We start from the raw sequence: 17,212 nt of genomic DNA on the forward strand, positions 1-17,212 counted from the left end.
AGTAAATGCGTAAGTAAATACGTAAGTAAAGTATAAGTACGTAAGTAAATACGTAAGTATGTAATTGTTTTAAATTGTGGTAAATTGTAATACTGTATTTTTATAAACTATATCAAAAGTGTAATTATTCTCTACTGAACTTACTAAGCGTGAGCTAGTTGAATATTCAGTTTTCTTTTATTTATTGTAACTCACCTAATGGTCATATGTACAATTACAGAAATGTTGTTGCCTTATTAATCTTATACTAGTCTTACATAAAAGACAGAAGCTTACGACGACGTTTCGGTCCGACTTGGACCATTGACAAAGTCGGACCGAAACGTCGTCGTAAGCTTCTGTCTTTTATGTGCGGGTTATTTGTGTATCGTTCCAGTCACGGTATTGTGCCTTTTTGTTATTTATACTAGTCTTAAGTTTGCCGGAAATGTTCTGCATATAAAGGCGATTTTGGCATGTTCACCATATTATTACACTCCTTGTACAAACATGTATCTTGTTAAAATAAAATTATTATTGTTATTATAATTGTTAAGCTGATCATCTCTTCAATTTTAATGTAAATAACTCAGTTTACTCTGTTATTAATGTATCTCCTTTTACTGTAACTAATTTTCACACCGTTGAGTTAGTAAGTTTATTCAGGTACAGGTATACATAAATACAGATACATAAATTATCATACACCTAGTAGCGACTAGTGAAGAGGTGGGGCCAGGAGCTAGGACTCGACCCCTGCAACCTCAACTAGGTCAATACATATCATATATGTGTAATTACCTAGGATAACCCAAAAAAGTCAAAGTGACTTATTTCCATTAGGTTTAAATGGAAATAGAAATAGGTCATTTTATGTGACCTTTTTTGGGTTATCTTGGGTAATTTACTCTATGTATGATAATTGTATTTATGTGTATCTGTGCCTAGATAAACTTATTTATAGTTGTCAATAAATCTTGTTTATTTGGGAAAAAAAATATAATAGCACAATAAGTAATATATCCACATAATGTAATAGATAATACTATAAATATATTTTGTGTCTCTTTAAAATTTATGTAATTATTGACTTTGTTTTATAATATTTTTTATAATCTGCTTTTTTCTAATTAAAGTTTCATGTGATTTGAAATTTACTGATAGTTATATAGATGAGATAATACATAGTATAAGGCGGAGATAAGAGTGTCATGGCGGAGAATGTTACACTCATAGGAAGAATTATATGTTGAATTTGACTGTGAATTCAGTGAATTGTTTTATCTTAACCGTGTTGCTTTACCCGTACGTAAGTTAATTCGTGTTTGTGTTAACATGTCAGGTGTTAATGCCTCAGTGTTTGTCAGTAAACCACTTCCTCAACTACCTAAAGTAATACCTTAGTAACAGAACTCAATATGTGTCTTCTGAGTCCTTCTGTAATTAATAATAATAATAATAATAGTTTATTTAGCCCGTAATGCTATGCATAGTATAAGTGGCTTTGGCATGCTGCTCTTATCTGTATTTTTTTGTACCTCTGTAAGTGTGCTCAAATTATAAATAAATAAATAAATAAATAAATAAATAAATAAAGTATGTCAGTGATGCTAACTCTTCCACACCACCAGTCACAGTAGGAGTCCCACAAGGAAGTGTCCTTGGACCACTCCTCTTTCTCATCTACATCAATGATCTACCGAATGTTTCACAGCTACTCAAACCCATATTATTTGCAGATGACACTACATATGTCTTTTCCCACCCAAACACAGTCATACTAGCAAACACAGTCAATGCTGAATTACAGAAAATATCTGCCTGGCTGATGACTAATAAACTTACCCTGAACACTGATAAAACCTATTTCATTCAGTTTGGAAAAAAATCTACAAATGATCCAATTAACATAACGCTAAACGGATCATCAGTCACAAGACTCACAGAGGGAAAATTCCTAGGTATCCACCTTGACAGTAGCCTTAAGTTCCAGACACATATACAACAAATCACCAAAAAAATCTCCAAGACTGTAGGCATACTATCAAAGATAAGGTACTACGTTCCACAATCAGCTCTCCTGGCACTGTACCATTCACTCATATACCCTTATCTTACATATGGAATTTGTGCATGGGGGTCAACAACATCCAGTGACCTAAAACCCCTAATAACCCAGCAAAAGGCAGCAGTAAGAATGTAATAAAGTTGGTGGAATTACCGACAATATGTAAAGTAAAAGGACACAAGTGCAACTAATGTGACATTTTATTGTGGCAATGTTTCACTCTCCAGGAGCTTTATCAAGCTTGATAAAACTCCTGGAGAGCAAAACGTTGCCACAATAAAATGTCACATTAGTTGCACTTGTGTCCTTTTACTTTAGCAGTAAGAATGGTAACAAATTCCCACTCCCGCCAGCATACTCCACCAATTTTCAAAAGTCTGAATCTGCTCATGATTAAGAACATCCATACTTATTCATGTGCCTACTACATACACAGAACAATATACGCAAATATAAACCCCCCAGTCAAACTTCTCCTCACCAACCTAAACAGGACACATGACCACAACACAAGACACAGATCTCTTTTTGATATACCTCGTGTCCATATCACACTGTGTAAAAACTCTATGCACATAAAGGGCCCCAAAATATGGAATTCATTACCAGAAGATATTAAAGTAACCCAGTCTGAAAATCAATTTAAGACTTCTCAAAAGCCACTTAATCACCCTAGACTAAATGCTAAATATGTACTCAGTACACATTTACTCACTTATGTACTCCCACATCATAACTGAAATAATCACATTGAACCTTTTATCCATTGTTGACAGGAATATAATTGAATCATTGTTTTCACAAAAGCATTTTAGAATATAAATATATCTTTGTATTTTACAAATTTTGATTCATTTATAATTAATATTCTACTGAACAACTATGAAGTAATTACTATCCTACTGTACAACTATGATATACTCCTTAGTATTAAGTAGACTGTAAGTCAATAATGTTAAGTTGGCCCATAATGCCTAGGCATAATAGAGGCTCTCTTTGCATTGCAACCCACTATTGTAAATACAAAATCTAAATGTACTGTTTGCAAAGACATAAAATAAATAAATAAATAAATAAATAAAACCTGGGGATTTTTATCTTATTACAGGTAAAGATAAAAAAAAATAAAAGTTTGATTTCTTTGCACTGTATGATTACAACTTTGATTTAAATGCAAATATATAGAGAGATATAGAGAGTAGTAAATTTTTATTATACATCGTTTTTCTTATTACAACAAAGGTAGCAAGTGCTTTACAGCAACTGAATTTATATTTGAGATGAAGTATATAAAAAATTACAGTATTACAGTTTAGCACAATTTATAATAATGAAATTGAAACACTTTTAAGTTTGAAGTAATGCTTAATTAATTGAGCAATCGTAAATTATTTAGGATTTTTTTTTAGTTACTGGTAGGTGATAACGTATAGTGTTTGTCTGGTTAACCCTTTCAGAGTCCGTCCCGTAGATCTACGGCTGGTCGGTGAGTGTCCAAACCGTAGATCTACGCCAAAATTCTAGCGCCGTCAAATTTAGCGCGAAAGCGCTCATAGGCCTACATATGAGAGAATGGGTCTGTGCCGTGGGTGTGCGCCGTAAACAAAAAATCTAGGCGCCTGCATAGCATTGTGGGAACGCCGGCTCAGTCACCCTTGTTCACCATGCCTCGTCGCAAGTCAGCTCTCACCTCCATTATCTAACACACAATCAAAACTTATTGGAAAGTAACTGCCTTTATTACACAGCATCACAAGCCAGCTCAAAGTCTATCAGTTCTTAACTACAACATCAGGTCCTTAAGCAAACACTATGATGACCTCCTGGCACTCCTTGAGTCACTAAAGACACCCTTCTGCATTATTCTTACTGAGACCTGGCTTAAGCAGGACACAATTGATATCTACCCACTACCAGGATACACAGCAATCCACAACTGCAGACCATACCAAGTTGGGGGTGGTACTGCAATCTATTACTCTAACCAGCTATCTTGTATTAGCACTAATTGCTTTAATGATGAATATGGGGAATACATTTTTGCTAATTTTACTGTAAAAAAAACTCAAGACGCTTATAACAATCGGTGCCATATACCGGATACCCCACACAAACATCCCAAACTTCAGTGAGAATCTAAAGTCACTAATAACAAACAGACAGATGAACAAGCACCACCTTCTCTTAGCTGGAGACTTCAATATCAACCTTGGCCTACCAGATGATCAGACTGTAACTGATTTCATCAACAATATGAACAACACACTTCTCATACCAACAATAACTAAACCAACCAGGCTGACTGAGACAAGTGCAACCATAATAGACCACATATGGACCAATATACTAGCCCCCTTAAATCAGGGATAATCACAGACAGCACTACTGACCACTACCCAACCTTCCTCTTAACAAACATTAGTAAGCCACCACTCGAATACAACAAAGTTTCATTTAGACTCCATGACGAGGCCTCAATAAGGAATTTCACAGCAGACCTAGAGACTGTTGACTGGCCTACAGAATTCTCCAATGCCAATGGTATTGACGATTGGGCAGACATTTTTCTTAACAAAATATTTACACTATACAACAAACATTGTCCTATAAAAACGAAACAGATCACGAATAAACGGCTTGGTTGCCCATGGCTAACCAGCAGCATTCTGAAATCCATTGATAAGAAACACCAATATGAAAAGCAATATAGACAGGGCTTAATACACTAAGATATTCTTAAACAATATTCAACAGTTCTCACCAAATTAATAAAGAAAGCCAAACAACTGTACTACTCCAGCAGATTCACTGACACAAGAGGAGATATAAAAAAGACCTGGAAAACACTTTCCCAGATTCTGGGGACTCACAAACTAAAAAAAAACAAGAATATTGTTCTAACTAAGCCTCATGAAACACCACTGCATCCCACTGATACAGCTAACAATATAAACGATTTCTTCTCAAACATAGGATCTAATCTCGCCAGTAAAATCCCATGTACCAATGCCCGTGCCGGGGACTACCTAGATGGGAATTTCCCAAATTCCTTCTATCTTGTACCAACTGAGCCCACGGAAGTCACCGCAATCATAAAGTCACTTAAAAATAACTCGGGGAATCTGTCTCACGTCCCACCATTATTGTACAAGCAAGCGGCCCATGTCCTTTCGCATGCTATTACATTACTTTTTAACAAGTCACTAGAAACTAACACTTTCCCGACACTACTCAAGACAGCAAGGGTTACACCAATACATAAAGGTGGTGACCCTACAGACATAAACAACTATAGGCCAATATCAAACTTACCATTGCTATCCAAAATCTTCGAGAAACTCGTGCACAGGAGACTATATTCATTTATAACGTCACAAAACATACTCAACCCCTGTCAATTTGGATTCAGGAAAAATAAAAGCACTAATGATGCAATTATAAAAATGCTAGACCTGCTTTACACAGCATTGGAAAATAAGGAATATCCACTAGGAATTTTTATTGACCTAAGAAAAGCATTTGACACGGTAGACCACGGCATCCTACTCCACAAACTTGACCACTATGGTATAAGAGGCCATGCGCTTGCATATTTTAAATCCTACCTTTCTAATAGGTATCAGTATGTCACCATTAAAGACACAGGCTCATAATACGGCCACTTGATACTGGAGTTCCGCAGGGAAGTGTCCTTGGACCCCTGCTCTTCCTCATTTACATCAATGATCTTCCAAACATATCCCAACACCTGAAACCCATTCTCTTTGCTGATGACACAACTTATGTCATCTCCCACCCTAATCTTGCCACCCTCAACACCATTGTTAACGAGGAGCTCCTCAAAATATCGACTTGGATGACAGCCAATAAGCTTACACTTAACACTGGCAAAACCTACTACAGTGGACCCCCGCTTTACGATCACCTCCCAATGCGACCAATTATGTAAGCGTATTTATGTAAGTGCGTTTGTACGTGTATGTTTGGGGGTCTGAAATGGACTAATCTAATTCACAATATTCCTTATGGGAACAAATTCGTTCAGTACTGGCACCTGAACATACTTCTGGAATGAAATAATATCGTAAACCGGGGGTCCACTGTATATTATGTTTGGTAGCAGAGCAGGTGTTGCGTAACTTAACATTAAGTTCGACAACACTCTAATTGCCAGACATAATGAGGGCAAATTCCTTGGCCTATACCTCGACAACAACCTAAATTTCAGCACCCATATCCAACACATAACAAAAAAAGTATCCAAAACGGTGGGGATCCTCTCCAAGATACGATACTACGTACCGCAAACTGCCCTTCTCACACTATACCATTCACTTATATATCCATACCTCACCTATGCTATCTGTGCTTGGGGTTCAACTGCAGCAACATACCTTAAGCCAATAATAACCCAACAAAAAGCCGCAGTAAGAATAATCACTAAATCCCATCCCTGGCAAAACCCCTCCCCTACTCTTCATTGATCTAAACTTACTCCCTGTTCAGAACATCCACACTTACTACTGTGCAATCTATATCTACAGGACCATAAATTCCAATATTAACCTTGACCTAAAATGCTTTCTTGATAGTTGTGACAGGATCCACAGGCATAACACCAGACACAAACACCTCTATGACATTCCCTGTGTTCGACTAAACCTTTACAAAAATTCAATGTATTTCAAAGGACCTAAAATCTGGAACACCCTACCTGAAAACTCTAGAACTGCAGACACATTCATCACTTTCAAAACTACAGTTAGAAAACATCTTATCTCCCTGATCCACCCTGACAACTAACTACATGATAACCACAATTTCACAATTACACTCACTCGCCCACTGACTATAAACCCAGAAATACTAATCTTAAAATAATAAATCCTAACTAGTCATAAGTTTGCCTATGATACTCCAATATAGACACCTTGTATTGTGCCAAAACAAAAGCATTCACATTGCTAAACTCACAAATTATGATGCAGTCACTTAGCCTTAATACCATAATCTGTAAGGATTTAATGTTAAGATTTAATCTAAGTCTGCTCGAAATGCCTAGCCATGCTAGGTGTCCTAGTAAACCACACAATACCCAAAACCTGTAAACCCCACATTGTAACCCTTATAGAGAATAAACTTGAATTGAATTGAATTTTCATTATTCCTGTTACCCTTGGGTACAAACCTCACCTCACCTTCCTTGCCTATTGTTGTTACATATTCCATCATCTCATTTACTGGCTTCCCTGCCAGTTCTCTGTCCCACTGAACCCCGTTCAGGAAGTTCCTCATTCCCATGTAGTCCCCTTTCTTGTAGTTTGGCTTCATTCATCCTGGCCTTCCTGCTTCCCCCTCCACTTGTAGCTCTACTGTGTATTCGAAGCTTAAAACCACATGATCGCTGGCCCCAAGGGGTCTTTCATATGTGATGTCCTCAATGTCTGCACTACTCAAGGTGAATACTAGGTCCAGTCTTGCTGGTTCATCCTCTCCTCTCTCTCTTGTAGTGTGTCACTTACGTGTTGGTACATGAAGTTTTCCAGTACCACCTCCATTATCTTAGCCCTCCATGTATCTTGGCCCCCATGTGGCTCCAAGTTCTCTCAATCGATTTCCTTGTGGTTAAAGTCACCCATGATCAGTAGCTTTGCCCTGCACGCATGAGCCCTTCTGACCACTGCAGCCAGTGTGTCACCCATCTCTCTTGCTCTCATCACACTCTTGCCTTGGCCTCCTGCTGTTTTGTGGTGGGTTATACATCACTGCAATTACCGCCTTGGGACCTCCAGACTGAAGCGTTCCCGCTGTGTAATCACTTGCTTCTCCACTGTCTCCTCTCTCCAGCTCATTAAAATTCCATCGGTTTTTGATCAGCAGTGCCAGTCCTCCACCCCCCCCGTGTTCCCTCTGTCTTTCCTCAGGATCTGGTATCCCGTTGGAATGATGGCATCTGTTATCATACCTGTAAGCTTGGTTTCTGTGAGAACTATGATGTCCATTGATGCCTCTCTGACTCTTTCGTGCCACTCCTCCCACTTATTTGTTATTCCATCAGTGTTTGTGTACCATACCTTCAGTTTCCTCTCCAACACTGTGGTTTGGGGGGCCTGTGAGGTTGGGGGACATGGTAGTGTACTGTGGGATTCTATAGCTGAGTGTTGGGTGGGAGCTGTGAGTATGAATTGTAGTTTGTGTTGGGATGGTGTGATAGGTTGTGGGGTTCTGGAGATGGTTCTGTGTGTGCTTGCTCTTGTTGCTCTGCCCTGCTCTGATTAACCTCTGCTGGTTTCGTCCTTGTCTCCCTTCCTAGCTCCTTTCACTTTTGTGTCCTTTCCCTCAGCTGCTGTCGTTCTGTTTGTGTTCTGTCTCTGTCTCATTGTGTAGTGTGACCTAAGTGTAAGTAGAAGTAGCAAGATATACCTGTTATCCAGCATGTTTTTGAGACAGAAAAGAGGGACACCAGCAATCCTACCATCATGTAAAACAGTTACAGGCTTCTGTTTCACACTCACTTGGCAGGACGGTTGTACCTCCCTGGGTGGTTACTGTCTACCAACCTACTACAAGAGATTGTATTTTTTTCCTAGAAATACACACTATACTATATGTATACCTACCAGTTTGGTTTCAGACAAAATAAAAGCACAAATGATGCAATCATCAAACTGCTACTCTCTTCATACAGCTCTAGAAAAGAATGAATATCCACTAGGCCTTTTTGTTGACCTTAGAAAAGTTTTCAGTACAGTAGACCACAGCATTCTGCACCTCAAATTAGATCATTATGTTATCAGAGATCGTGCACTTACATATATAAAGAACATAAGAAAGAAGGAACACTGCAACAGGCCCACTGACCTATGCGAAGCAGGTCCATGCCTAGAACAATGACCACCTAGTCAGGTCGCTTCCACTTAACCCTTTGAGGGTTTTCGTCGTACTAGTACGTCTTACGCGTAGGGGTTTTTGACGTACTAGTACTCATAAATTCTAGCGGCCTCAAATCTAGTGGGAGAAAGCTGGTAGGCCTTCATATGAAAGAATGGGTCTATGTGGTCAGTGTGCACAGTCTAAAAAAAATCCTGCAGCACACAGTGCATAATGAGAAAAAAAAAACTTTGACCATTTTTTTGGAATAAATCAGCGACTTTGCAGTGTATTTTCGTATGGTATTTATTGTTGTATTCTAGTTTTCTTGGTCTCATTTTATAGAATGGAAGACATATTACAGAAATTGAGATGATTTTGACTGGTTTTACAATGAAAGGTGCCTTGAAATTGAGCTCAAAGTAGCAGAAATGTTCGATTTTTACCAAACTTCAAAAGTAAACAAATCGTGCCAAGCGTGCAATACACGTCAACTGGTGAGTCTAATATTCTTTCACAAGTGCACCAATAATATTTATACCATTTTTTACACTAATGCAGTAGTCTGCATAACAGTAAATCTTATATTTTTTGTGAGAATAAAAATTCAAAGTGGAAAGCAAAAGAATATAAGAGGGGCCTTGAGACGTGACTAATGACTAGAGGAAATGTCATTTTAGTGCCAGGAATGTCTTTATTGTTTATTCTGGACCCTATTTGGAAATTGGCATCTTTTGAAATTTGTGTGAAATTGGCAAAATTGCTAAATTCTGACCACTGTGCTGGATAGTTGAATTTCATAAATGGGTGGTTTCTTGCACCCATTCGATAGAAAAAATGGAGTTCTAGCGAAATATTCATGTTTTTTGTCGACTAGTACAGTGAAATTGGCCGAAAATGGGGCTCAAAGTGGGCAAAATCGCCGATGCGTAAATATCGCCGAGACCGCTAACTTTGCGAGAGCATAATTCCGTAAGTTTTCTATCAAATTTCAAACTTTTGTGTCTTTATGATCGGGAAAAGATTCTCTAACTTTTCATAAGAGAAAATAATTTTTTTTTTTTTAAATTTGGCCGACCCTGAGAACGAGTTTCGGAGAGGGCCTGTCGACCCTCAAAGGGTTAAGGAAGGAGCACGGCACCAGACCTGATAGCCCAAGCTAGTCAGGTCCAACTCACACCCACCCACACCCACTCATGTATTTATCCAACCTATTTTTAAAACTACACAAGGTCTTAGCTTCTATGACGGTACTCGGCAGTTTGTTCCATTCATCCACAACTCTATTACCAAACCAATGCTTTCCTAGAGTTTACATGGAGAGAGTTCCGGGAGTCAACGTCCCTGTGACCCAGTCTGTGACCAGGCCTCATGGTGGATCAGAGCCTGATCAACCAGGCTGTTACTGCTGGCTGCACGCAATCCAACGTACGAGCTACAGCCTGGCTGGTCAGGTACCAACTTTAGATGCCTGTCCAGTGCCTGCTTGAAGACAGCCAGGGGTCTATTGGTAATCCCCCTTATGTGTGCTGAGAGGCAGTTGAACAGTCTCGGGCCCTTGACACTTATTGTATTATCTCATAACGTGCTAGCGACACCCCTGCTTTTCATCGTCTGCCGAGTCTTTTGCTTTCGTTGTGAGTGATTTTCATGTGCAAGTTCGGTACTAGTCCCTCTAGGATTTTCCAGGTGTATATAATCATGTATCTTTCCCGCTTGCGTTCCAGGGAGTACAGATTCAGGAACTTCAAGAGCTCCCAGTAATTGAGGTGTTTTATCTCCGTTATGCGTGCCGTGAAGGCTCTCTGTACATTTTCTAGGTCAGCAATTTCACCTGCCTTGAAAGGTGCTGTTAGTGTGCAGCAATGTTCCAGGCTAGATAGAACAAGTGACCTGAAGAGTGTCATCATGGGCTTGGCATCCCTAGTTCTGAAGGTTCTCATTATCCATCCTGTCATTTTTTTAGCAGATGTGATTGATACAATGTTATGGTCCTTGAAGGTGAGATCCTCCGACATGATCACTCCCAGGTCTTTGACGTTGGTTTTTCGCTCTATTTTGTGGCCAGAATTTGTTTTGTACTCTGATGAAGTTTTAATTTCCTCTTGTTTACCATATCGGAGTAATTGAAATTTCTCATCGTTGAACTTCATATTGTTTTCTGCAGCCCATTGAAAGATTTGGTTGATGTCCGCCTGGAGCCTTGCAGTGTTTTCAATGGAAGACACTGTCATGCAGATTCGGGTGTCATCTACAAAGAAAGACACGGTGCTGTGGCTTACATCCTTGTCTATGTCAGATATGAGGATGAGAAAAAAGATGGGAGCGAGTACTGTGCCTTGTGGAACAGAACTTTTCACCGTAGCCTCCTCAGACTTTACTCTGTTGACTACTACTCTTTGTGCTCTGTTTGTGAGGAAATTATAGATCCATCTTCCAACTTTTCCTGTTATTCCTTTAGCACGCATTTTGTGCGCTATTACGCCATGGTCACACTTGTCGAAGGCTTTTGCAAAGTCTGCATATATTACATCTGCATTCTTTTTGTCTTCTAGTGCATCTAGGACCTTGTCGTAGTGATCCAGTAGTTGGGACAGACAGGAGCGACCTGCTCTAAACCCATGTTGCCCTGGGTTGTGTAATTGATGGGTATCTAGATAGGTGGCAATCTTGCTTCTTAGGACCCTTTCAAAGATTTTTATGATATGGGATGTTAGTGCTATCGGTCTGTAGTTCTTTACTATTGCTTTACTGCCCCCTTTGTGGAATGGGGCTATGTCTGTTGTTTTTAGTAACTATGGGACGACCCCTATGTCCATGTTCCCTCTACATAGGATGGTAAAAGCTCATGATAGGGGCTTCTTGCAGTTCTTGATGAACACGGAGTTCCATGAGTCTGGCCCTGGGGCAGAGTGCATGGGCATGTCATTTATTGCCTGTTCGAAGTCATTTGGCATCAGGATAACATCAGATAGGCTTGTGTTTACCAAATTCTATGGCTTTCTCATAAAAAATTCATTTTGATCTTCGACTCTCAGTCTGGTTAGCAGCTTGCTAAAAACTGAGTCATATTGGGACTTGAGTAGCTAACTCATTTCCTTGCTGTCATCTGTGTAGGACCCATCTTGTTTAAGTAGGGGCCCAATACTGGATGTTGTTCTCGACTTTGATTTGGCATAGGAGAAGAAATACTTTGGGTTTCTTTCGATTTCATTTATGGCTTTTAGTTCTTCCCGCGATTCCTGACTCTTATAAGATTCCTTTAGCTTAAGTTTGATGTTTGCTATTTCTCTGACCAGTGTCTCCCTACGCATTTCAGATATATGTATTGGCCTCTTTTAGCTGCTCTGTTATTCTTTTCCGTCGCCTGTAAAGGGAGCGCTTGTCTCTTTCTATTTTACATCTACTCCTCCTTTTTTTTAAAGGAATAAGCCTTGAGCATACATCGAGTGCCACCGAGTTAATCTGTTCTAGGCATAAGTTTGGGTCTTTGTTGCTTAGTCTATCTTTCCAGCTTATATCGTTTAGGACTTGGTTTACTTGGTCCCACTTTATGTTCTTGTTATTGAAGTTGAATTTGGTGAAGGCTCCCTTGTGACTGATCTCATTTTATCGGTCTGGGGCTCCACGCATACGTGTCTGAACCTGAGTATGTTGTTTTCGATATAGTGACATTTCGTATCAGATCATCATTGTTAGTGAAGATGAGGTCTAGTGTTTTCTCCAGTCTAGTAGGCTCTATTATTTGCTGGTTTAAGTTGAATTTTGTGCAGAGATTTAAAAGCTTGTGTGTGTGTGTGTGTGTGTGTGTGTGTGTGTGTGTGTGTGTGTGTGTGTGTGTGTGTGTGTGTGTACTCACCTAGTTGAGGTTGCGGGGGTCGAGTCCGAGCTCCTGGCCCCGATGTGTGTGTGTGTGTGTGAGAGAGTTCTCGTCAGAGCTGCCTCCTGGTGTTATCACTGCAACAACATTATTTGCTATATTCCTCCATTTTAGGTGCCTCAAGTTGAAATCCCCCAGGAACAAGATGTTGGGGGCAGGAGCTGGAAGATTTTCCAGACAGTGGTCAATTTTTAGCAGCTGTTCAAGGAATTGCTGGGACGTTGCATCCAGAGGCTTGTAGACTACCACATTGACTAGGTTTTAGTTCTCAATCTTTACTGCTAAAACTTCCACTACTTCATTTGAGGCATTAAGCAGTTCTGTGCAAATAAGTGACTCTGTGATATACAGGCCAACCCCCCCCCCCCTTCCCCCTTCCTTTTGCCTGTTCACTCTGTCGCATCTGTATAGGTTGTAACCTGGGATCCATATTTCGTTGTCCAAGTGATCCTTTATGTGGATCTCTGTGAAAGCTGCGAGCATTGCATTTGCCTCTGCAAGCAGTCCACAGATGAAAGGTATTTTGTTGTTTGTTACTGGCTTTAGACCCTGTATACAGTGGACCCTCAGCTAATGATGGCATCAGCTAATGTTAAATCCAGCTAACGATACATTTTAATGCAAAAATTTTGCCTCGGCTAACGCTAAAAAACTCACCCAACGCAATTTGTTTGAGACGCGTCCACGTGTGGCCTGAGCACGCCTCAGTTGTCCCATGGGTGCCAGTGTTTACAAGCCAGCCAGTGCGGTCGCATCCACGCATACAATCGGAACATTTCATATTATCACAGCGTTTTTAGTGATTGTACCTGCAAAATAAGTACAAGGTATACAGGCCTAGCTGACATCAGTGACATACTACTGTATAGAAAGGCACTTGTTATGCTGAGTATTTCAAGAAAATTAGGTCAGTGTCCCAGGATAACACTCACACTAGTCGACTAACACCCAGGTACCCATTTACTGATTGGTAAACATAGACAACAGGTGTAAAGAAACATGCCTAATGTTTCTACTGTGGCTGGGAATCGAATATTTACCAAAAATCATATATGGCTAACCCAAGCCAGGTACTAAAAATAAGCCACGTTGACTTTTTTGGGGTTATCCTAGGTTCTCTACACATATGCTGCTATGTGTGATAATCTATAGAGAGAAAATAACTTTTTTGTTTCATGTTTATGGTGGAGTATGAGTGTATATCATAGCCCTGTGCTACACTCCGTTTTCTCTAATATAAGCCCCCAAGACAAGGATAGGAGAATGGTATTTGTTTACCATATCCTCTTCATAACTCTGTCGAACTGCTCGGTGTTATGCCAAATATTATTCATTCTGGAGTATTTAACATGTTTTATGTTATTTATATTGTTTCTTATGTCATATTAGATCAATTGTGATAGGCAAATAAGCTGTAGTGTTCATATTACCATAATAATAAAGCATATTCTCCTGATTCATGAGACTGAGCTCATGGCAACCCACAGTGGCTTCAAAGTCACCTTATCTTTAACCCTTTGACTGTTTTCGACGTATAAATACGTCTTACGAGCCAATGTTTTTGACGTATATATACTCAATAATTCTAGCGGCTTCAAATCAAGTGGGAGAAAGCTGGTAGGCCCACATGTGAGAGAATGGGTCTGTGTGGTCAGTGTGCACCACGTAAAAAAAATCCTGCAGCACACATTACGTAATGAGAAAAAAAAAACTCTGATCGTTTTTTTGGAATAAAACGCCGACTTTGATGTGTATTTTCGTATAGTATTTATCGTTGTATTTGCGTTTTCATGGTCTTAGGTGATAAAATGGAAAACATATTACAGAAACAGAGATGATTTTCATTACTTTTACGATGAAAACGACCTTGAAACTGAGCTCAAAGTAGCGGAAATGTTCGATTTTTACCAATGTTCAAGAGTAAATAAATCACACCACACGTCCAATACACGTCAACTGGGGAGTCTAATATTCTTTCACTAGTGCACTGATATTATTTATACCATTTTTACAATAATGCAGTCGTCTGCATAACAGTAAATTTTGTATTTTTTTGTATGAATAAAAAATCAAAATAGAAATCAATAATAATATAAGAGGGGCCTAGAGATGTGACTAATGAACAGAGCATATGTTATTTTAGTGCCACGAATGTCTACCTTGTTTATTCTGGACCCTATTTTGAAATTGGCATCTTTTTTATTTTGCGTGAAATTGGCCAAATTGCCAATTTCTGACCACCATATTGGGTAGTCCAAATTAGTAAATGGGAGGTTTCTTGTACTCAGCTGATAGATAAAATGGAGTTCTAAAGAAATAGCTATGAGTTTGGTCAACTGGAACAATGGAATTGGCTGAAAATAGGGCTCAAAGTCGGCGAAATCGCCGATACGCATATGTCGCCGAGACCGCTAACTTCGCGGGAGCATAATTCCACGAGTTTTCAACCAAATTTTGAACTTTTGGTGTCATTACCATCGGGAAAAGATTCTCTATCATTTCATAAGAAAAAATAATTTTTTTTTTTTTTCAAAAATTGAGCGACATAGAATGACAGTTTCAGAGAGGGGCCTGAAACAGTCAAAGGGTTAAGGGATAATGTACTGTGTAAGTGCTTTACATAATGAAAAGCATTTCTTTTATTCATTGGAACCATGGCTAGGGCTAAAAGTAAGAATCTTGAAGAACAGGAGGAGAATGAGGTAATCAGTCCCTCAACCTTGAGTCGATGTGGTCAGTCCATCAATCTTGAATAGAATACTGCATATGGGCGGAGAAGGAGCTTATAAACTGTAGGCAGGAGAGGTGTAGCAGTTGTAGGTGGTGTCACATTTGTTCAATGTGGAAGTAGGTCGTGCCCAAGGGTTAGGGAAGCGAAGAATTCCCAAGTACAGTGGACCCCCGGTTAACGATATTTTTTCACTCCAGAAGTATGTTCAGGTGCCAGTACTGACCGAATTTGTTCCCATAAGGAATATTGTGAAGTAGATTAGTCCATTTCAGACCCCCAAACATACACGTACAAACACACTTACATAATTGATCGCATTCGGAGGTGATCATTATGCGGGGGTCCACTGTATTAAGATCCCAAGAAGTTGCAGTGTCTGACAGGATTGTAGATGAATGGTTCAGAAAACTGACATGTTGATAAATTAGACACACGTGCAACTCTTGGGTATCTTTATTGAGGAAACGTTTCACCACACAGTGGCTTCATCAGTCCATACAAAGGAGAATCTTGAACAAATGTGACACCACCCACAACTGCTGCACCTCTCCTGCCTACGGTTTATAAGCTCCTTCTCCGCCCATATGCCATATTCTATTCAAGATTGATGGACTGACCACATCGACTCAAGGTTGAGGGACTGATAACCTCATTCTCCTCCTGTTCTTCAAGATTCTCCTTTGTATGGACTGATGAAGCCACTGTGTGGCGAAACGTTTCCTCAATAAAGATACCCAAGAGTTGCACATGTATCTAATTTATCAACATGTCGGTTCTCTGAACCATTCATCTACAAAGGTTAAGTGTGATGTTAAATGTTCATTTATCCATTTTATTAGTGCTTTATATTTATTTGTCATTGTTTTCTGTATGTAAATCTATATTTAATCTTTAAAAAAATTCTCTTTTGTTAATACTTTTGGCTGTCTGAAACGGATTAATTGGGTTTCCATTACAGTGGACCCCCGGCATACGATATTAATCCGTTCCTGAGAGCTCATTGTATGCAGGAATTATTGTAAGGCGAATTAATTTTCCCCATAAGAAATAATGGAAATCAAATTAATCCATGCAAGACACCCAAAAGTATGAAAAAAAAAAAAAGTTTTACCGCATCAAATATTAAGTTTAATGCACACAAACTGAAAAAGACATGCACAGTAAGTAGTACTCTACTAACAATAGAATACATGACACTTACCTTTAATGAAGATCTGGTGATGATTGATGGGATGGGAGGAGGGGAGAGTGTCGAACTTATTGTTTAGATGGAGAATCCCCTTCCATTAGGACTTGAGGTATCAAGTCCTTTTCCAGGGTTACTTCCCTTCTTCTTTTAATGCCACTAGGACCTGCTTGAGAGTCAGTGGACTTGTGTCGCACAACAAATCTGTCCATAGAGGCCTGTACCTCTCGTTCCTTTATGATTTGTCTAAAGTGGTTCACAACATTGTCATTGTAATAGTCACCAGCACGGCTTGCAATAGCTGTGTGAGGGTGATTTTCATCCATAAAGGTTTGCACCTCAAGCCACTTTGCACACATTTCCTTAATCTCTTTTTTCAATTCCATACTAATTCTCACCCTTTTTACCACAGGGATGGCACTAGAAGCTTTCTTAGGGCCCATGGTGACTTATTTTGTAGTTACAAGCACTAAAAACACTGGTATAATGTGAAATGTA

General features: G+C 39.4%; 1 protein-coding gene across 7 annotated transcripts in view; it reads left to right on the plus strand.

Moving 5' to 3' along the window:
• Nucleotides 1-1,173: 1,173 nt before the first annotated feature.
• The window catches only part of LOC128690333 (sesquipedalian-1), an 88,962-nt gene continuing 72,923 nt past the window's right edge, over nucleotides 1,174-17,212 (plus strand). For 2 of the 7 annotated variants that reach the window (XM_053779019.2, XM_053779021.2), the window contains exon 1: nucleotides 1,174-1,284. Coding sequence is in view for 2 of the 7 variants with exons in the window: in XM_070090466.1 (XP_069946567.1) it covers nucleotides 1,226-1,288 (63 nt within the window). In the remaining 5 variants the exon portion in view is untranslated. Of the gene's footprint in view, nucleotides 1,289-17,212 lie in introns of all 7 variants that reach the window. The other 5 variants (XM_053779020.2, XM_070090467.1, XM_070090466.1 and 2 more) reach the window with 3 other exon arrangements.

This window comes from Cherax quadricarinatus, chromosome 32 (assembly GCF_038502225.1).
Source record: "Cherax quadricarinatus isolate ZL_2023a chromosome 32, ASM3850222v1, whole genome shotgun sequence".
NCBI classification, from domain to species: domain Eukaryota; kingdom Metazoa; phylum Arthropoda; class Malacostraca; order Decapoda; family Parastacidae; genus Cherax; species Cherax quadricarinatus.